The sequence below is a fragment of the Eucyclogobius newberryi genome, unplaced genomic scaffold (genome assembly GCF_026437365.1).
Source record: "Eucyclogobius newberryi isolate DKJ021-1_F unplaced genomic scaffold, fEucNew1.0.hap1 SCAF_23, whole genome shotgun sequence".
NCBI classification, from domain to species: Eukaryota; Metazoa; Chordata; class Actinopteri; order Gobiiformes; family Gobiidae; genus Eucyclogobius; species Eucyclogobius newberryi.
Window position 1 is genome coordinate 1,674,799 of NW_027315868.1, and position 21,679 is coordinate 1,696,477.

At 51.8% G+C, this 21,679-nt stretch overlaps 1 protein-coding gene across 1 annotated transcript in view; it reads left to right on the forward strand.

The window, feature by feature from the left end:
• ell2 (elongation factor for RNA polymerase II 2) overlaps positions 1 to 21,295 on the forward strand; it is a 34,497-nt gene extending 13,202 nt beyond the window's left edge. Inside the window, exons 9-12 of the mRNA XM_072459524.1 lie at positions 25 to 82; positions 17,474 to 17,645; positions 20,239 to 20,283; positions 20,980 to 21,295. Coding sequence (XP_072315625.1) covers positions 25 to 82; positions 17,474 to 17,645; positions 20,239 to 20,283; positions 20,980 to 21,096 — 392 coding nt within the window. The 3' untranslated portion in view covers positions 21,097 to 21,295. The remainder of the gene's footprint in view (positions 1 to 24; positions 83 to 17,473; positions 17,646 to 20,238; positions 20,284 to 20,979) is intronic.
• The last annotated feature ends 384 nt before the right edge of the window (positions 21,296 to 21,679 follow it).

The following is a 21,679-nucleotide window of genomic DNA, read 5'->3' on the forward strand; positions in this document are numbered from 1 at the left end:
TGATCTTCTGTGTTGTCTCCTCAGAGTCTTCAGAGCGAGCTGAAGTCCAGTCAGAGTCCAGTCAACTTCAGGATTATCTGCTGTGAGTCAAACGTCCTTCATTTTACACATTGATGTCATAAAACTGTGTGTTTCTGTCGACTAAACCGTTATTAAATGAACATATTTAGTTTTAGTCATAAATGAATAAAAGGGATGAGTTGTTTTTGCCCTAAAACCACCAAGACACTTAAACTGGTGATTATCTCATGGACAGTTTTGTCAGTTACAGGTGCAAAGTGAGTCAGCTCTGAGTTCATCTACAGCTGCCTCCATGTGTGAGCCTCCAGATTTCTAAAGTCTGTGCTGAACAGTTTGTTAGCACCACTCACTCACATAGTTAACATGTCGCTTCAATCTGGAACGTTCCCAATGTCTTTGAAAACTGCGTTCATAAAGCCTCTCCTAAAGAAGAGCAGTCTTGATGCTGCAGTACTCGGTCATGACCGGCCTAATCTCTAATCTGCCATTTTGGGGCAAAGTCCTTGAAAAGGTTGTTTACCAACAGTCACAGATTTCCTCTTAATAAACAACTCATTTGATGTTTTTCAGTCAGGTTTTAGACCTCATCACACTAAGACTGCTCTTGTCAAGGTGACAAATGACATCCTCCTGAACACTGACACGGGCAAAGCCTCAGTCTTAATTCTGTTAGATCTGATGCTGCGTTTGACACTGTCGATCATGGGATCCTCTTACAGAGACTAGAGGACTGGGTGGGCATCACTGGCCCCGCCCTAAACTGGTTAAGTTCCTATCTGGAAGACTTAAGTACTTTGTGTCTCAGACCACATGACCCTGACCTGTGGAGTGCCCCAAGGGTCAGTCCTGGGTCCCCTTCTGTTCAACCTCTACATGCTGCCGTTAGGTCAGTTGATAGTTGCAGTGAAAATGTGTCCTATCACAATGATGCAGACGAGTCAGATCTATGTTTCACTGTCGCAGGTGAATATGGACCAGTAGATTCACTCTGTCACTGCATCCAACAGATCAGTTTGTGGAGGCAAAACAACTTTCTCCAGCTGAACTCAAGACAAGACTGAAATCATCGTTTTTGGCACAGAAACAAAGAGAAAGTATCAGCGTCACCTCCAGAGTCTCGCTCTAAAACCTACGAATCAAGTTATAACTCTGGGGGTAATAATGGACTCAGACTTGAACTTGAACACGTCAAATCAATAACATCAGCAGCTTTTTACCATCTAAAAAACATTGCCAAAATCAAAAATATAGTGTCAAAACCAGATTTAGAGAGACTTATCCATGTGTTTGTCTCCAGTAGATTAGACTGTAACGGCCGCTCACTGGTCTCTCCAAACGAGCTGTAAAACAGCTGCAGTTCATCCAGAACGCTGCTGCTCGGGTCCTGACTAGAACCAGGAAGTACCATCACATCAGTCCTGACTAGAACCAGGAAGTACCATCACATTAGTCCTGACTAGAACCAGGAAGTACCATCACATTAGTCCTGACTAGAACCAGGAAGTACCATCACATTAGTCCTGACTAGAACCAGGAAGTACCATCACATTAGTCCTGACTAGAACCAGGAAGTACCATCACATTAGTCCTGACTAGAACCAGGAAGTACCATCACATTAGTCCTGACTAGAACCAGGAAGTACCATCACATTAGTCCTGACTAGAACAAGGAAGTACCATCACATTAGTCCTGACTAGAACCAGGAAGTACCATCACATTAGTCCTGACTAGAACCAGGAAGTACCATCACATTAGTCCTGACTAGAACCAGGAAGTACCATCACATTAGTCCTGACTAGAACAAGGAAGTACCATCACATTAGTCCTGACTAGAACCAGGAAGTACCATCACATTAGTCCTGACTAGAACCAGGAAGTACCATCACATTAGTCCTGACTAGAACCAGGAAGTACCATCACATTAGTCCTGACTAGAACCAGGAAGTACCATCACATTAGTCCTGACTAGAACCAGGAAGTACCATCACATTAGTCCTGACTAGAACCAGGAAGTACCATCACATTAGTCCTGACTAGAACCAGGAAGTACCATCACATTAGTCCTGACTAGAACCAGGAAGTACCATCACATTAGTCCTGTTCTCAGGTCTCTGCACTGCCCCCTGTGGCTCAGAGAAGAGACTTTAAAGCAACTCTGCTTGTGTACAAGTCTCTCCATGGCCTAGCACTGCTGGTGCCAGAGTCAGGACTAAACATGGACCGGCCTCCTGCTGGTGCCAGAGTCAGGACTAAACATGGACCGGCCTCTTACTTGTGCCAGAGTCAGGACTAAACATGGACCGGCCTCCTGCTGGTGCCAGAGTCAGGACTAAACATGGACCGGCCTCCTGCTGGTGCCAGAGTCGGGACTAAACATGGACCGGCCTCCTGCTGGTGCCAGAGTCGGGACTAAACATGGACCGGCCTCCTGCTGGTGCCAGAGTCAGGACTAAACATGGACCGGCCTCCTGCTGGTGCCAGAGTCAGGACTAAACATGGACCGGCCTCCTGCTGGTGCCAGAGTCGGGACTAAACATGGACCGGCCTCTTACTGGTGCCAGAGTCAGGACTAAACATGGACCGGCCTCCTGCTGGTGCCAGAGTCAGGACTAAACATGGACCGGCCTCCTGCTGGTGCCAGAGTCAGGACTAAACATGGACCGGCCTCCTGCTGGTGCCAGTCAGGACTAAACATGGACCGGCCTCCTGCTGGTGCCAGAGTCAGGACTAAACATGGACCGGCCTCCCGCTGGTGCCAGAGTCAGGACCAAACATGGACCAGCCTCCTGCTGGTGCCAGAGTCAGGATTAAACATGGTCCGGCCTCCTGCTGGTGCCAGAGTCAGGACTAAACATGGACCGGCCTCCTGCTGGTGCCAGAGTCGGGACTAAACATGGACCGGCCTCCTGCTGGTGCCAGAGTCAGGACTAAACATGGACCGGCCTCCTGCTGGTGCCAGAGTCAGGACTAAACATGGACCGGCCTCCTGCTGGTGCCAGAGTCAGGACTAAACATGGACCGGCCTCCTGCTGGTGCCAGAGTCAGGACTAAACATGGACCGGCCTCCTGCTGGTGCCAGAGTCAGGACTAAACATGGACCGGCCTCCTGCTGGTGCCAGAGTCAGGACTAAACATGGACCGGCCTCCTGCTGGTGCCAGAGTCAGGACTAAACATGGAGCGGCCTCCTGCTGGTGCCAGAGTCAGGACTAAACATGGAGCGGCCTCCTGCTGGTGCCAGAGTCAGGACTAAACATGGACCGGCCTCCTGCTGGTGCCAGAGTCAGGACTAAACATGGACCGGCCTCCTGCTGGTGCCAGAGTCAGGACTAAACATGGACCGGCCTCCTGCTGGTGCCAGAGTCAGGACTAAACATGGACCGGCCTCCTGCTGGTGCCAGAGTCAGGACTAAACATGGACCGGCCTCCTGCTGGTGCCAGAGTCAGGACTAAACATGGACCGGCCTCCTGCTGGTGCCAGAGTCAGGACTAAACATGGACCGGCCTCCTGCTGGTGCCAGAGTCAGGACTAAACATGGACCGGCCTCCTGCTGGTGTCAGAGTCAGGACTAAACATGGAGCGGCCTCCTGCTGGTACCAGAGTCAGGACTAAACATGGACCGGCCTCCTGCTGGTGCCAGAGTCAGGACTAAACATGGTGAATCTGTTTCAGTTTTATGCAGCTCAAATCTGGAACATTCTTCCTGAAGATGTGAGACAGATTCTGCTCTGACAATGTTCAAATCTAAGCTAAAAACAGTTTTGTTTAGCTGTGTTTGACTGAAAGGATTTTTTCTTTGCACTTTTCTCTTTTGTTTGTGATTTTATTAGTTTAGACAATCAGTTGGATTGATCATTTTTAATTTAGTTAATTTTATTGTATTTCTGTAATTTCTTTGTGATTTTAATGCATTTTTCCTGCTGTGAAGCACTTTGAATTGCCTTGTGTATGAAATGTGCTCTACAAATAAACTTGCCTTTTCAGTCCCAGAGCCTCATGCTCCTCATGCGCCTCATGCTCCTCATGCGCCTCATGTTCCTCATGCGCCTCATGCTCCTCATGCGCCTCATGCGCCTCATGCTCCTCATGCGCCTCATGCTCCTCATGCTCCTCATGCTCCTCATGCGCCTCATGTTCATCATGCGCCTCATGCGCCTCATGCTCCTCATGCTCCTCATGCTCCTCATGCTCCTCATGCTCCTCATGCTCCTCATGCTCCTCATGCTCCTCATGTTCCTCATGCGCCTCATGCTCCTCATGCGCCTCATGCTCCTCATGCTCCTCATGCTCCTCATGCGCCTCATGCTCCTCATGCTCCTCATGCGCCTCATGCGCCTCATGCGCCTCATGTTCCTCATGCTCCTCATGCTCCTCATGCTCCTCATGCTCCTCATGTTCCTCATGCTCCTCATGTTCCTCATGCTCCTCATGCTCCTCATGCGCCTCATGTTCCTCATGCGCCTCATGTTCCTCATGCGCCTCATGTTCCTCATGCGCCTCATGTTCCTCATGCGCCTCATGTTCCTCATGCGCCTCATGTTCCTCATGCGCCTCATGTTCCTCATGCGCCTCATGTTCCTCATGCGCCTCATGTTCCTCATGCGCCTCATGTTCCTCATGCGCCTCATGTTCCTCATGCGCCTCATGCTCCTCATGCGCCTCATGCGCCTCATGCTCCTCATGCGCCTCATGCTCATCATGCGCCTCATGTTCATCATGCGCCTCATGCTCCTCCTGCTCCTCATGTTCCTCATGCGCCTCATGTTCTTCATGCGCCTCATGCCCCTCATGCGCCTCATACGCCTCATGCTCATAATGCGCCTCATGCTCATGTTCCTCATGCGCCTCATGCGCCTCACGCTCCTCATGCTCCTCATGCTCCTCATGCGCCTCATGTTCCTCATGCGCCTCATGCGCCTCATGCTCCTCATGCTCCTCATTTTCATGCGCCTCATACTCCTCATGCTCCTCATTTTCATCCGCCTCATGTTCCTCATGCTCCTCATGTTCCTCATGTTCCTCATGCGCCTCATGTTCCTCATGCGCCTCATGTTCCTCATCCGCCTCATGCGCCTGATGTTCCTCATGCGCCTGATGTTCCTCATGCGCCTCATGTTCCTCATGCGCCTCATGTTCCTCATGCGCCTCATGTTCCGCATGCGCCTCATGCTGCTCATGTTCCTCATGCGCCTCATGTTCCTCATGCGCCTCATGCTCCTCATGCGTCTCATGCTCCATGTTCATCATGCGTCTAATGCGCCTCATGCGCCTCATGCGCCTCATGCCCCTCATGCGCCTCATGCTCCTCATGCGCCTCATGCTCCTCATGTTCATCATGCTCCTCATGCGCCTCATGCTCCTCATGCGCCTCATGTTCATCATGCGCCTCATGTTCATCATGCGCCTCATGTTCATCATGCGCCTCATGTTCATCATGCGCCTCATGTTCATCATGCGCCTCATGTTCATCATGCGCCTCATGTTCATCATGCGCCTCTGTTCATCATGCGCCTCATGCTTCTCATGCGCCTCATGCTTCTCATGCGCCTCATGCTCATGCGCCTCATGTTCCTCATGCGCCTCATGCGCCTCATGTTCCTCATGCGCCTCATGCGCCTCCATGTTCATAATGCGCCTCATGCTCCTCATGCTCCTCATGCTCATAATGCTCCTCGTGCGCCTCATGCTCCTCCTGCTCCTCATGTTCCTCATGCGCCTCATGTTCTTCGTGCGCCTCATGCCCCTCATGCGCCTCATACGCCTCATGCTCATAATGCGCCTCATGCTCATGTTCCTCATGCGCCTCATGCGCTTCATGCTCCTCCATGTTCCTCATGCGCCTCATGTTCCTCATGCGCCTCATGTTCCTAATGCGCCTCATGCTCCTCATTTTCATGCTCCTCATGCTCCTCATGCGCCTCATGCTCCTCATGCGCCTCATGCTTCTCATGCTCCTCATGCGCCTCATGCTTCTCATGCTCCTCATTTTCATGCGCCTCATGCTTCTCATGCTCCTCATTTTCATGCGCCTCATGTTCCTCATGCGCCTCATGCTCCTCATGTGCGTCATGCTTCTCATGCGCTTCATGCGCCTCATGCTCCTCATGCTCCTCATTTTCATGCGCCTCATGTTCCTCATGCGCCTCATGCTCCTCATGCTCCTCATTTTCATGCGCCTCATGCTGCTCATGTTCATCATGCGCCTCATGTTCCTCATGCGCCTCATGCTGCTCATGTTCATCATGCGCCTCATGTTCCTCATGCGCCTCATGTTCCTCATGCGCCTCATGTTCCTCATGCGCCTCATGCTCCTCATGCGCCTCATGCGCTTCATGCGCCTCATGCGCCTCATGTTCCTCATGCGCCTCATGTTCCTCATGCGCCTCATGTTCCTCATGCGCCTCATGTTCCTCATGCGCCTCATGTTCCTCATGCGCCACATGCTTCTCATGCGCCTCATGCTCATGTTCATCATCCACCTCGTGCCTCATCCGCCTCATGCGCCTCATGTTCCTCATGCGCCTCATGCTTCTCATGCGCCTCATGCTTCTCATGCGCCTCATGCTCCTCATGTTCATTATGCTCCTCATGTTCATTATGCTCCTCATGTTCATCATGCGCCTCATGTTCATCATGCGCCTCATGTTCATCATGCGTCTCATGTTCATCATGCGTCTCATGTTCCTCATGCTCCTCATGTTCCTCATGCGCCTCATGCTCCTCATGCTCCTCATGTTCCTCATGCGCCTCATGTTCATCATGCGCCTCATGTTCATCATGCGCCTCATGTTCCTCATGCGCCTCATGCTCCTCATGCGCCTCATGTTCCTCATGCGCCTCATGCTCCTCATGTTCATCATGCTCCTCATGTTCATCATGCGTCTCATGTTCCTCATGCTCCTCATGTTCCTCATGCGCCTCATGTTCCTCATGCGCCTCATGTTCATCATGCGCCTCATGCTCCTCATGTTCATCATGCGTCTCATGCGTCTCATGTTCCTCATGCTCCTCATGTTCCTCATGCGCCTCATGCTCCTCATGTTCATCATGCGTCTCATGTTCATCATGTTCCTCATGTTCCTCATGCGCCTCATGCTCCTCATGTTCATCATGCGTCTCATGTTCCTCATGCGTCTCATGTTCCTCATGCCCCTCATGCTCCTCATGTTCCTCATGCCCCTCATGTTCCTCATGCTCCTCATGTTCCTCATGCGCCTCATTTTCCTCATGCGCCTCATGTTCCTCATGCGCCTCATGTTCCTCATGCGCCTCATGTTCCTCATGCGCCTCATGTTCCTCATGCGCCTCATGTTCCTCATGCGCCTCATGCTCCTCATGCGCCTCATGCGCCTCATGCTCCTCATGCGCCTCATGCTCATCATGCGCCTCATGTTCATCATGCGCCTCATGCTCCTCCTGCTCCTCATGTTCCTCATGCGCCTCATGTTCTTCATGCGCCTCATGCCCCTCATGCGCCTCATACGCCTCATGCTCATAATGCGCCTCATGCTCATGTTCCTCATGCGCCTCATGCGCCTCACGCTCCTCATGCTCCTCATGCTCCTCATGCGCCTCATGTTCCTCATGCGCCTCATGCGCCTCATGCTCCTCATGCTCCTCATTTTCATGCGCCTCATACTCCTCATGCTCCTCATTTTCATCCGCCTCATGTTCCTCATGCTCCTCATGTTCCTCATGTTCCTCATGCGCCTCATGTTCCTCATGCGCCTCATGTTCCTCATCCGCCTCATGCGCCTGATGTTCCTCATGCGCCTGATGTTCCTCATGCGCCTCATGTTCCTCATGCGCCTCATGTTCCTCATGCGCCTCATGTTCCGCATGCGCCTCATGCTGCTCATGTTCCTCATGCGCCTCATGTTCCTCATGCGCCTCATGCTCCTCATGCGTCTCATGCTCCATGTTCATCATGCGTCTAATGCGCCTCATGCGCCTCATGCGCCTCATGCCCCTCATGCGCCTCATGCTCCTCATGCGCCTCATGCTCCTCATGTTCATCATGCTCCTCATGCGCCTCATGCTCCTCATGCGCCTCATGTTCATCATGCGCCTCATGTTCATCATGCGCCTCATGTTCATCATGCGCCTCATGTTCATCATGCGCCTCATGTTCATCATGCGCCTCATGTTCATCATGCGCCTCATGTTCATCATGCGCCTCATGTTCATCATGCGCCTCTGTTCATCATGCGCCTCATGCTTCTCATGCGCCTCATGCTTCTCATGCGCCTCATGCTCATGCGCCTCATGTTCCTCATGCGCCTCATGCGCCTCATGTTCCTCATGCGCCTCATGCGCCTCCATGTTCATAATGCGCCTCATGCTCCTCATGCTCCTCATGCTCATAATGCTCCTCGTGCGCCTCATGCTCCTCCTGCTCCTCATGTTCCTCATGCGCCTCATGTTCTTCGTGCGCCTCATGCCCCTCATGCGCCTCATACGCCTCATGCTCATAATGCGCCTCATGCTCATGTTCCTCATGCGCCTCATGCGCTTCATGCTCCTCCATGTTCCTCATGCGCCTCATGTTCCTCATGCGCCTCATGTTCCTAATGCGCCTCATGCTCCTCATTTTCATGCTCCTCATGCTCCTCATGCGCCTCATGCTCCTCATGCGCCTCATGCTTCTCATGCTCCTCATGCGCCTCATGCTTCTCATGCTCCTCATTTTCATGCGCCTCATGTTCCTCATGCGCCTCATGCTCCTCATGTGCGTCATGCTTCTCATGCGCTTCATGCGCCTCATGCTCCTCATGCTCCTCATTTTCATGCGCCTCATGTTCCTCATGCGCCTCATGCTCCTCATGCTCCTCATTTTCATGCGCCTCATGCTGCTCATGTTCATCATGCGCCTCATGTTCCTCATGCGCCTCATGCTGCTCATGTTCATCATGCGCCTCATGTTCCTCATGCGCCTCATGTTCCTCATGCGCCTCATGTTCCTCATGCGCCTCATGCTCCTCATGCGCCTCATGCGCTTCATGCGCCTCATGCGCCTCATGTTCCTCATGCGCCTCATGTTCCTCATGCGCCTCATGTTCCTCATGCGCCACATGCTTCTCATGCGCCTCATGCTCATGTTCATCATCCACCTCGTGCCTCATCCGCCTCATGCGCCTCATGTTCCTCATGCGCCTCATGCGCCTCATGCGCTTCATGCGCCTCATGCGCCTCATGTTCCTCATGCGCCTCATGTTCCTCATGCGCCTCATGTTCCTCATGCGCCTCATGTTCCTCATGCGCCTCATGTTCCTCATGCGCCTCATGTTCCTCATGCGCCACATGCTTCTCATGCGCCTCATGCTCATGTTCATCATCCACCTCGTGCCTCATCCGCCTCATGCGCCTCATGTTCCTCATGCGCCTCATGCTTCTCATGCGCCTCATGCTTCTCATGCGCCTCATGCTCCTCATGTTCATTATGCTCCTCATGTTCATTATGCTCCTCATGTTCATCATGCGCCTCATGTTCATCATGCGCCTCATGTTCATCATGCGTCTCATGTTCATCATGCGTCTCATGTTCCTCATGCTCCTCATGTTCCTCATGCGCCTCATGCTCCTCATGCTCCTCATGTTCCTCATGCGCCTCATGTTCATCATGCGCCTCATGTTCATCATGCGCCTCATGTTCCTCATGCGCCTCATGCTCCTCATGCGCCTCATGTTCCTCATGCGCCTCATGCTCCTCATGTTCATCATGCTCCTCATGTTCATCATGCGTCTCATGTTCCTCATGCTCCTCATGTTCCTCATGCGCCTCATGTTCCTCATGCGCCTCATGTTCATCATGCGCCTCATGCTCCTCATGTTCATCATGCGTCTCATGCGTCTCATGTTCCTCATGCTCCTCATGTTCCTCATGCGCCTCATGCTCCTCATGTTCATCATGCGTCTCATGTTCATCATGTTCCTCATGTTCCTCATGCGCCTCATGCTCCTCATGTTCATCATGCGTCTCATGTTCCTCATGCGTCTCATGTTCCTCATGCCCCTCATGCTCCTCATGTTCCTCATGCCCCTCATGCTCCTCATGTTCCTCATGCGCCTCATGCTCCTCATGTTCATCATGCGTCTCATGTTCCTCATGCGTCTCATGTTCCTCATGCGCCTCATGCTCCTCATGTTCCTCATGCTCCTCATGCGCCTCATGCTCCTCATGCTCCTACTGCGCCTCATGTTCATCATGCGTCTCATGCTCCATGTTCCTCATGCGCCTCATGTTCATCATGCGCCTCATGTTCATCATGCGCCTCATGTTCCGCCTCATGTTCCTCATGCGCCTCATGTTCCTCATGCGCGTCATGTTCCTAATGCGCCTCATGCTCCTCATTTTCATGCGCCTCATGTTCCTCATGCGCCTCATGCTCCTCATGTGCGTCATGCTTCTCATGCGCCTCATGCTCCTCATGCTCCTCATTTTCATGCGCCTCATGTTCCGCATGCGCCTCATGCTGCTCATGTTCATCATGCGCCTCATGCGCCTCATGTTCCTCATGCGCCTCATGCGCCTCATGCGCCTCATGTTCCTCATGCGCCTCATGTTCCTCATGTACTAAACATGGACCGGCCTCCTGCTGGTGCCAGAGTCGGGACTAAACATGGACCGGCCTCCTGCTGGTGCCAGAGTCAGGACTAAACATGGACCGGCCTCCTGCTGGTGCCAGAGTCAGGACTAAACATGGACCGGCCTCCTGCTGGTGCCAGAGTCAGGACTAAACATGGACCGGCCTCCTGCTGGTGCCAGAGTCAGGACTAAACATGGACCGGCCTCCTGCTGGTGCCAGAGTCAGGACTAAACATGGACCGGCCTCCTGCTGGTGCCAGAGTCAGGACTAAACATGGACCGGCCTCCTGCTGGTGCCAGAGTCAGGACTAAACATGGAGCGGCCTCCTGCTGGTGCCAGAGTCAGGACTAAACATGGAGCGGCCTCCTGCTGGTGCCAGAGTCAGGACTAAACATGGACCGGCCTCCTGCTGGTGCCAGAGTCAGGACTAAACATGGACCGGCCTCCTGCTGGTGCCAGAGTCAGGACTAAACATGGACCGGCCTCCTGCTGGTGCCAGAGTCAGGACTAAACATGGACCGGCCTCCTGCTGGTGCCAGAGTCAGGACTAAACATGGACCGGCCTCCTGCTGGTGCCAGAGTCAGGACTAAACATGGACCGGCCTCCTGCTGGTGCCAGAGTCAGGACTAAACATGGACCGGCCTCCTGCTGGTGCCAGAGTCAGGACTAAACATGGACCGGCCTCCTGCTGGTGTCAGAGTCAGGACTAAACATGGAGCGGCCTCCTGCTGGTACCAGAGTCAGGACTAAACATGGACCGGCCTCCTGCTGGTGCCAGAGTCAGGACTAAACATGGTGAATCTGTTTCAGTTTTATGCAGCTCAAATCTGGAACATTCTTCCTGAAGATGTGAGACAGATTCTGCTCTGACAATGTTCAAATCTAAGCTAAAAACAGTTTTGTTTAGCTGTGTTTGACTGAAAGGATTTTTTCTTTGCACTTTTCTCTTTTGTTTGTGATTTTATTAGTTTAGACAATCAGTTGGATTGATCATTTTTAATTTAGTTAATTTTATTGTATTTCTGTAATTTCTTTGTGATTTTAATGCATTTTTCCTGCTGTGAAGCACTTTGAATTGCCTTGTGTATGAAATGTGCTCTACAAATAAACTTGCCTTTTCAGTCCCAGAGCCTCATGCTCCTCATGCTCCTCATGCTCCTCATGCTCCTCATGCGCCTCATGCTCCTCATGCGCCTCATGTTCCTCATGCGCCTCATGCTCCTCATGCGCCTCATGCGCCTCATGCTCCTCATGCGCCTCATGCGCCTCATGCTCCTCATGCTCCTCATGCGCCTCATGTTCATCATGCGCCTCATGCGCCTCATGCTCCTCATGCTCCTCATGCTCCTCATGCTCCTCATGCTCCTCATGCTCCTCATGCTCCTCATGCTCCTCATGTTCCTCATGCGCCTCATGCGCCTCATGCGCCTCATGCTCCTCATGCTCCTCATGCTCCTCATGCGCCTCATGCTCCTCATGCTCCTCATGCTCCTCATGCTCCTCATGCGCCTCATGCGCCTCATGCGCCTCATGTTCCTCATGCTCCTCATGCTCCTCATGCTCCTCATGTTCCTCATGCTCCTCATGTTCCTCATGCTCCTCATGCTCCTCATGCGCCTCATGTTCATCATGCGCCTCATGTTCATCATGCGCCTCATGTTCATCATGCGCCTCATGTTCATCATGCGCCTCATGTTCCTCATGTTCCTCATGCGCCTCATGTTCCTCATGCGCCTCATGTTCCTCATGCGCCTCATGTTCCTCATGCGCCTCATGTTCCTCATGCGCCTCATGTTCCTCATGCGCCTCATGTTCCTCATGCGCCTCATGTTCCTCATGCGCCTCATGTTCCTCATGCGCCTCATGCTCCTCATGCGCCTCATGCTCCTCATGCGCCTCATGCGCCTCATGCTCCTCATGCGCATCATGCGCCTCATGCTCATCATGCGCCTCATGTTCATCATGCGCCTCATGCTCCTCCTGCTCCTCATGTTCCTCATGCGCCTCATGTTCTTCATGCGCCTCATGCCCCTCATGCGCCTCATACGCCTCATGCTCATAATGCGCCTCATGCTCATGTTCCTCATGCGCCTCATGCGCCTCACGCTCCTCATGCTCCTCATGCTCCTCATGCGCCTCATGTTCCTCATGCGCCTCATGCGCCTCATGCTCCTCATGCTCCTCATTTTCATGCGCCTCATACTCCTCATGCTCCTCATTTTCATCCGCCTCATGTTCCTCATGCTCCTCATGTTCCTCATGTTCCTCATGCGCCTCATGTTCCTCATGCGCCTCATGTTCCTCATGCGCCTGATGTTCCTCATGCGCCTGATGTTCCTCATGCGCCTCATGTTCCTCATGCGCCTCATGTTCCTCATGCGCCTCATGTTCCGCATGCGCCTCATGCTGCTCATGTTCCTCATGCGCCTCATGTTCCTCATGCGCCTCATGCTCCTCATGCGTCTCATGCTCCATGTTCATCATGCGTCTAATGCGCCTCATGCGCCTCATGCGCCTCATGCCCCTCATGCGCCTCATGCTCCTCATGCGCCTCATGCTCCTCATGTTCATCATGCTCCTCATGCGCCTCATGCTCCTCATGCGCCTCATGTTCATCATGCGCCTCATGTTCATCATGCGCCTCATGTTCATCATGCGCCTCATGTTCATCATGCGCCTCATGTTCATCATGCGCCTCATGTTCATCATGCGCCTCATGTTCATCATGCGCCTCTGTTCATCATGCGCCTCATGCTTCTCATGCGCCTCATGCTTCTCATGCGCCTCATGCTCATGCGCCTCATGTTCCTCATGCGCCTCATGCGCCTCATGTTCCTCATGCGCCTCATGCGCCTCCATGTTCATAATGCGCCTCATGCTCCTCATGCTCCTCATGCTCATAATGCTCCTCGTGCGCCTCATGCTCCTCCTGCTCCTCATGTTCCTCATGCGCCTCATGTTCTTCGTGCGCCTCATGCCCCTCATGCGCCTCATACGCCTCATGCTCATAATGCGCCTCATGCTCATGTTCCTCATGCGCCTCATGCGCTTCATGCTCCTCCATGTTCCTCATGCGCCTCATGTTCCTCATGCGCCTCATGTTCCTAATGCGCCTCATGCTCCTCATTTTCATGCTCCTCATGCTCCTCATGCGCCTCATGCTCCTCATGCGCCTCATGCTTCTCATGCTCCTCATGCGCCTCATGCTTCTCATGCTCCTCATTTTCATGCGCCTCATGTTCCTCATGCGCCTCATGCTCCTCATGTGCGTCATGCTTCTCATGCGCTTCATGCGCCTCATGCTCCTCATGCTCCTCATTTTCATGCGCCTCATGTTCCTCATGCGCCTCATGCTCCTCATGCTCCTCATTTTCATGCGCCTCATGCTGCTCATGTTCATCATGCGCCTCATGTTCCTCATGCGCCTCATGCTGCTCATGTTCATCATGCGCCTCATGTTCCTCATGCGCCTCATGTTCCTCATGCGCCTCATGTTCCTCATGCGCCTCATGCTCCTCATGCGCCTCATGCGCTTCATGCGCCTCATGCGCCTCATGTTCCTCATGCGCCTCATGTTCCTCATGCGCCTCATGTTCCTCATGCGCCTCATGTTCCTCATGCGCCACATGCTTCTCATGCGCCTCATGCTCATGTTCATCATCCACCTCGTGCCTCATCCGCCTCATGCGCCTCATGTTCCTCATGCGCTTCATGCGCCTCATGCGCCTCATGCTCCTCATGCGCCTTATGTTCCTCATGCGCCTCATGTTCCTCATGCGCCTCATGTTCCTCATGCGCCTCATGTTCCTCATGCGCCTCATGTTCCTCATGCGCCACATGCTTCTCATGCGCCTCATGCTCATGTTCATCATCCACCTCGTGCCTCATCCGCCTCATGCGCCTCATGTTCCTCATGCGCCTCATGCTTCTCATGCGCCTCATGCTTCTCATGCGCCTCATGCTCCTCATGTTCATTATGCTCCTCATGTTCATTATGCTCCTCATGTTCATTATGCTCCTCATGTTCATCATGCGCCTCATGTTCATCATGCGCCTCATGTTCATCATGCGTCTCATGTTCATCATGCGTCTCATGTTCCTCATGCTCCTCATGTTCCTCATGCGCCTCATGCTCCTCATGCTCCTCATGTTCCTCATGCGCCTCATGTTCATCATGCGCCTCATGTTCATCATGCGCCTCATGTTCCTCATGCGCCTCATGCTCCTCATGCGCCTCATGTTCCTCATGCGCCTCATGCTCCTCATGTTCATCATGCTCCTCATGTTCATCATGCGTCTCATGTTCCTCATGCTCCTCATGTTCCTCATGCGCCTCATGTTCCTCATGCGCCTCATGTTCATCATGCGCCTCATGCTCCTCATGTTCATCATGCGTCTCATGCGTCTCATGTTCCTCATGCTCCTCATGTTCCTCATGCGCCTCATGCTCCTCATGTTCATCATGCGTCTCATGTTCATCATGTTCCTCATGTTCCTCATGCTCCTCATGTTCATCATGCGTCTCATGTTCCTCATGCGTCTCATGTTCCTCATGCCCCTCATGCTCCTCATGTTCCTCATGCCCCTCATGCTCCTCATGTTCCTCATGCGCCTCATGCTCCTCATGTTCATCATGCGTCTCATGTTCCTCATGCGTCTCATGTTCCTCATGCGCCTCATGCTCCTCATGTTCCTCATGCTCCTCATGCGCCTCATGCTCCTCATGCTCCTACTGCGCCTCATGTTCATCATGCGTCTCATGCTCCATGTTCCTCATGCGCCTCATGTTCATCATGCGCCTCATGTTCATCATGCGCCTCATGTTCCGCCTCATGTTCCTCATGCGCCTCATGTTCCTCATGCGCGTCATGTTCCTAATGCGCCTCATGCTCCTCATTTTCATGCGCCTCATGTTCCTCATGCGCCTCATGCTCCTCATGTGCGTCATGCTTCTCATGCGCCTCATGCTCCTCATGCTCCTCATTTTCATGCGCCTCATGTTCCGCATGCGCCTCATGCTGCTCATGTTCATCATGCGCCTCATGCGCCTCATGTTCCTCATGCGCCTCATGTTCCTCATGCGCCTCATGTTCCTCATGCGCCTCATGTTCCTCATGCGCTTCATGTTCCTCATGCTCCTCATTTTCATGCGCCTCATGTTCCTCATGCGCCTCATGTTCCTCATGCGCCTCATGTTCCTCATGCGCCTCATGTTCCTCATGCGCCTCATGTTCCTCATGCGCCTCATGCTTCTCATGCGCCTCATGCTCCATGTTCATCATCCACCTCGTTCCTCATCCGCCTCATGCGCCTCATGTTCCTCATGCGCCTCATGTTCCTCATGCGCCTCATGCTTCTCATGCGCCTCATGCTTCTCATGCGCCTCATGCTCCTCATGTTCATCATGCTCCTCATGTTCATCATGCTCCTCATGTTCATCATGCGCCTCATGTTCCTCATGCGCCTCATGTTCCTCATGCGCCTCATGTTCCTCATGCGCCTCATGTTCCTCATGCGCCTCATGTTCCTCATGCGCCTCATGTTCCTCATGCGCCTCATGTTCCTCATGCGCCTCATGTTCCTCATGCGCCTCATGTTCCTCATGCGCCTCATGTTCCTCATGCTCCTCATGTTCATTATGCGTCTCATGTTCATCATGTTCCTCATGTTCCTCATGCGCCTCATGTTCCTCATGTTCCTCATGCTCCTCATGTTCCTCATGCTCCTCATGTTCCTCATGCGCCTCATGCTCCTCATGCGCCTCATGTTCATCATGCGTCTCATGTTCCTCATGCTCCTCATGTTCCTCATGCGTCTCATGTTCCTCATGCGTCTCATGTTCCTCATGCGCCTCATGTTCATCATGCGCCTCATGTTCATCATGCTCCTCATGCGCCTCATGTTCCTCATGCTCCTCATGTTTCTCATGCGCCTCATGCTCCTCATGTTCATCATGCGTCTCATGCTCCTCATGCTCCTCATGCGCCTCATGTTCATCATGTTCATCATGTTCCTCATGCTCCATGTTCCTCATGCTCCATGTTCCTCATGCGCCTCATGTTCCTCATGCGCCTCATGTTCCTCATGCTCCATGTTCCTCATGCTCCATGTTCCTCATGCGCCTCGTTCCTCATGCGCCTCATGTTCCTCATGCGCCTCATGTTCCTCATGCTCCATGTTCCTCATGCTCCATGTTCCTCATGCGCCTCATGTTCCTCATGCGCCTCATGTTCCTCATGCGCCTCATGTTCCTCATGCGCCTCATGCTCCTCATGTTCCTCATGTTCATCATGCGTCTCATGCTCCTCATGTTCATCATGCGTCTCATGCTCCTCATGCTCCTCATTTTCCTCATGCTCCTCATGTTCATCATGCTCCATGTTCATCATGCTCCATGTTCCTCATGCTCCATGTTCCTCATGCTCCTCATGTTCTGACGACCTTCTATGAGTCAAATGTCTTTCTCTGGCTTTAGTTGACTAAATTAACACGACAATTTCATCTAAAACTGGACAAAAAGTCTATAATTTCTCTAAATCTAGACTAAAACTAAAGAGTTTCTCGGGACGTTCTCTTGTGTTCCTCGGGACGTTCTCTTGTGTTCCTCGGGACGTTCTCCTTAGGACGTTCTCTTGTGTTCCTCAGGACGTTCTCTTGTGTTCCTCAGGACGTTCTCTTGTGTTCCTCAGGACGTTCTCTTGTGTTCCTCAGGATGTTCTCTTGTGTTCCTCAGGACGTTCTCTTGTGTTCCTCAGGATGTTCTCTTGTGTTCCTCAGGACGTTCTCTTGTGTTCCTCAGGATGTTCTCTTGTGTTCCTCAGGACGTTCTCTTGTGTTCCTCAGGATGTTCTCTTGTGTTCCTCAGGACGTACTCTGCGCTGGCGTCGCTGGAGGAAAGGCAGCGTTACAAAGACGACTTTAACGCCGAGTACGACGAGTACAGACGACTTCACGCTCGAGTGGAGAACATCACACACAGGTTCTCTCGGCTTGACTCGCAGTGCAAGAGTCTGACTCCAGGAACGCCGGAGCACCAGGTTTGTGCCAGATGACCTCCCTGTGTGTGTCAGATGCCCTCCCTGTGTGTGTCAGATGACCTCCCTGTGTGTGTCAGATGCCCTCCCTGTGTGTGTCAGATGACCTCCCTGTGTGTGTCAGATGACCTCCCTGTGTGTGTCAGGTGACCTCCCTGTGTGTGTCAGGTGCCCTCCCTGTGTGTGCCAGATGCCCTCCCTGTGTGTGTCAGATGCCCTCCCTGTGTGTGTCAGATGCCCTCCCTGTGTGTGTCAGATGACCTCCCTGTGTGTGTCAGATGTCCTCCCTGTGTGTGTCAGATGTCCTCCCTGTGTGTGTCAGATGCCCTCCCTGTGTGTGTCAGATGTCCTCCCTGTGTGTGTCAGATGTCCTCCCTGTGTGTGTCAGATGCCCTCCCTGTGTGTGTCAGATGTCCTCCCTGTGTGTGTCAGATGACCTCCCTGTGTGTGTCAGATGTCCTCCCTGTGTGTGTCAGATGCCCTCCCTGTGTGTGTCAGATGTCCTCCCTGTGTGTGTCAGATGTCCTCCCTGTGTGTGTCAGATGCCCTCCCTGTGTGTGTCAGATGCCCTCCCTGTGTGTGTCAGATGCCCTCCCTGTGTGTGTCAGATGCCCTCCCTGTGTGTGTCAGATGTCCTCCCTGTGTGTGTCAGATGTCCTCCCTGTGTGTGTCAGATGCCCTCCCTGTGTGTGTCAGATGTCCTCCCTGTGTGTGTCAGATGTCCTCCCTGTGTGTGTCAGATGCCCTCCCTGTGTGTGTCAGATGCCCTCCCTGTGTGTGTCAGATGCCCTCCCTGTGTGTGTTGTTATGATGAACCTGAAGCGTTCGGTCCTGATTGAGACAAAGACGTCATTAGAATCGTCTGACACATGGTCTTCATCATCACGATGAACGCCATGATCTCCTTCTTGGGAGGCAAGAGCGCTAACCGCCTTTGCCACCGTGCACCCCATTTGTTTGTGCATTTGTTGCTTTGTTACAAGTTACAGGTCAAATTGTAACAAAATAAAAATTATGGTAATTCATTAGTTCACACAAACACACAATATTTTCCTGGCCCCGCCCCTCGGCCAAATGTTAGAACCCAATGTGGCCCTTGAGTCAAAAAGTTTGGGCCACTGGTCATCATCATCACGATGGTCTTCATCATCACGATGGTCTTCATCATCCCGATGGTCTTCATCACGATGGTCTTCATCATCACGATGGTCTTCATCACGATGGTCTTCATCATCACGATGGTCTTCATCATCACGATGGTCTTCATCACGATGGTCTTCATCATCACGATGGTCATCGTCATCACGATGGTCTTCGTCATCACGATGGTCTTCGTCATCACGATGGTCATCATCACGATGGTCATCACGATGGTCATCATCATCACGATGGTCTTCGTCATCACGATGGTCTTCGTCATCTCGATGGTCATCACGATGGTCATCATCACGATGGTCATCACGATGGTCTTCATCATCACGATGGTCTTCGTCATCACGATGGTCATCATCACGATGGTCATCACGATGGTCTTCATCACGATGGTCGTCACGATGGTCATCATCACGATGGTCATCATCATCACGATGGTCATCATCACGATGGTCATCATCACTATGGTCTTCATCATCACGATGGTCATCATCACGATGGTCATCATCACGATGGTCATCACGATGGTCTTCATCATCACGATGGTCTTCATCATCACGATGGTCATCATCACGATGGTCATCATCACGATGGTCATCATCATCACGATGGTCATCATCATCACGATGGTCTTCATCATCACGATGGTCTTCATCATCACGATGGTCTTCATCACGATGTTCATCATCACGATGGTCTTCATCATCACGATGGTCATCACGATGGTCATCACGATGGTCATCACGATGGTCTTCGTCACGATGGTCTTCGTCATCACGATGGTCGTCACGATGGTCGTCACGATGGTCGTCACGATGGTCTTCACGATGGTCTTCACGATGGTCTTCACGATGGTCATCATCACGATGGTCATCATCATCACGATGGTCTTCATCATCACTATGGTCATCACTATGGTCTTCATCATCACGATGGTCTTCATCATCACGATGGTCTTCATCATCACGATGGTCATCATCACGATGGTCATCATCACGATGGTCTTCATCATCACGATGGTCATCATCACGATGGTCATCATCACGATGGTCATCATCATCACGATGGTCATCATCATCACGATGGTCATCATCACCACGATGGTCATCATCACCACGATGGTCATCATCACGATGGTCATCATCACGATGGTCATCACGATGGTCATCATCACCAACCTTTCTTCCAAATGAACAGAGTTTGACCTCTGGAGGAGAGTGTTTTATAGAACATGGAACAGAACGTGTTCTTAAAGGTCAGACAAACATTAACATGACATAATGAATGAGAATAATGACCTTTGACCTTTGGTAACGCTCAGTGACACGTCAGAAGAATAAACTCAATGTGGGGCTCAAAGTACTCGAGTAAAAGACACTCCAGCCAGAGCTCAGGTGTAGATGCTTCAGAATGAGTGATCAGATGCCCTCCCATGTGTTCACAGAAGGTCCAGGAGGAGGTTCTGAGGGAGTACAAGAAGATCAAACGGGTGAGGAGCTCCAGACCCTCCAAGCACGCCACTCTACTATTACTCTATTAAGAGTGACTATTACTCTATTAAGAGTGACTATTACTCTATTAAGAGTGACTATTACTCTATTAAGAGTGACTATTACTCTATTAAGAGTGACTATTACTCTAAGAGTGACTATTACTCTATTAAGAGTGACTATTACTCTATTAAGAGTGACTATTACTCTATTAAGAGTGACTATTACTCTATTAAGAGTGACTATTACTCTATTAAGAGTGACTATTACTCTATTAAGAGTGACTATTACTCTATTAAGAGTGACTATTACTCTATTAAGAGACTTTTACTCTATTAAGAGTGACTATTACTCTATTAAGAGACTATTACTCTATTAAGAGACTATTACTCTATTAAGAGACTATTACTCTATTAAGAGACTATTACTCTATTAAGAGTGATATTTAGAGTGACTATTACTCTTAAGCGGGACTAAAGCCGGACTAAAGCCGGACTAAAGCCGGACTAAAGCCGGACTAAAGCCGGACTAAAGCCGGACTAAAGCCGGACTAACTAAAGCCGGACTAACTAAAGCCGGACTAACTAAAGCCGGACTAACTAAAGCCGGACTAACTAAAGCCGGACTAAAGCCGGACGTATTGACTGTTCTAGTTCCTCAGAGCTTCAAACATTAGATCTTTGTTGTTTCCTCAGCTGAGCCCGAACTATCAGGAGGAGAAGCAGCGCTGTGAATATCTGCACCACAAACTGTCCCACATCAAACGCCTCATCGCCCACTACGACCACAAGAGGGCGCAGTGCTGGAGCTGAGCCGCCTGCAACCGCCTGCAGGGGGTGGAGCCGAGCCGGCTGCAGGGGGAGGAGCCTCTCTGACACACGGGGGCGTCACACAAAGGCCATTATTTATTTATGCCTATTTTTCTTTCTCTACTGCAAAAACACAACTTCTGTTCCAATGAGACAAAATGTTCATGTGTTCTGACTGTGGGAGGGGCATGTGACTGTGGGAGGGGCATGTGACTGTGGGAGGGGCATCTGACTGTGGGAGGGGCACCTGACTGTGGGAGGGGCATCATGATGACTGTGGGAGGGGCATCATGATGACTGTGGGAGGGGCATCTGACTGTGGGAGGGGCATGTGACTGTGGGAGGGGCATCATGATGACTGTGGGAGGGGCATCATGATGACTGTGGGAGGGGCATCATGATGACTGTGGGAGGGGCATCATGATGACTGTGGGAGGGGCATCTGACTGTGGGAGGGGCATGATGACTGTGGGAGGGCCATCATGATGACTGTGGGAGGGGCATCATGATGACTGTGGGAGGGGCATGTGACTGTGGGAGGGGCATCATGATGACTGTGGAAGTTTGAAGTGTTAAAGTTCAGTTC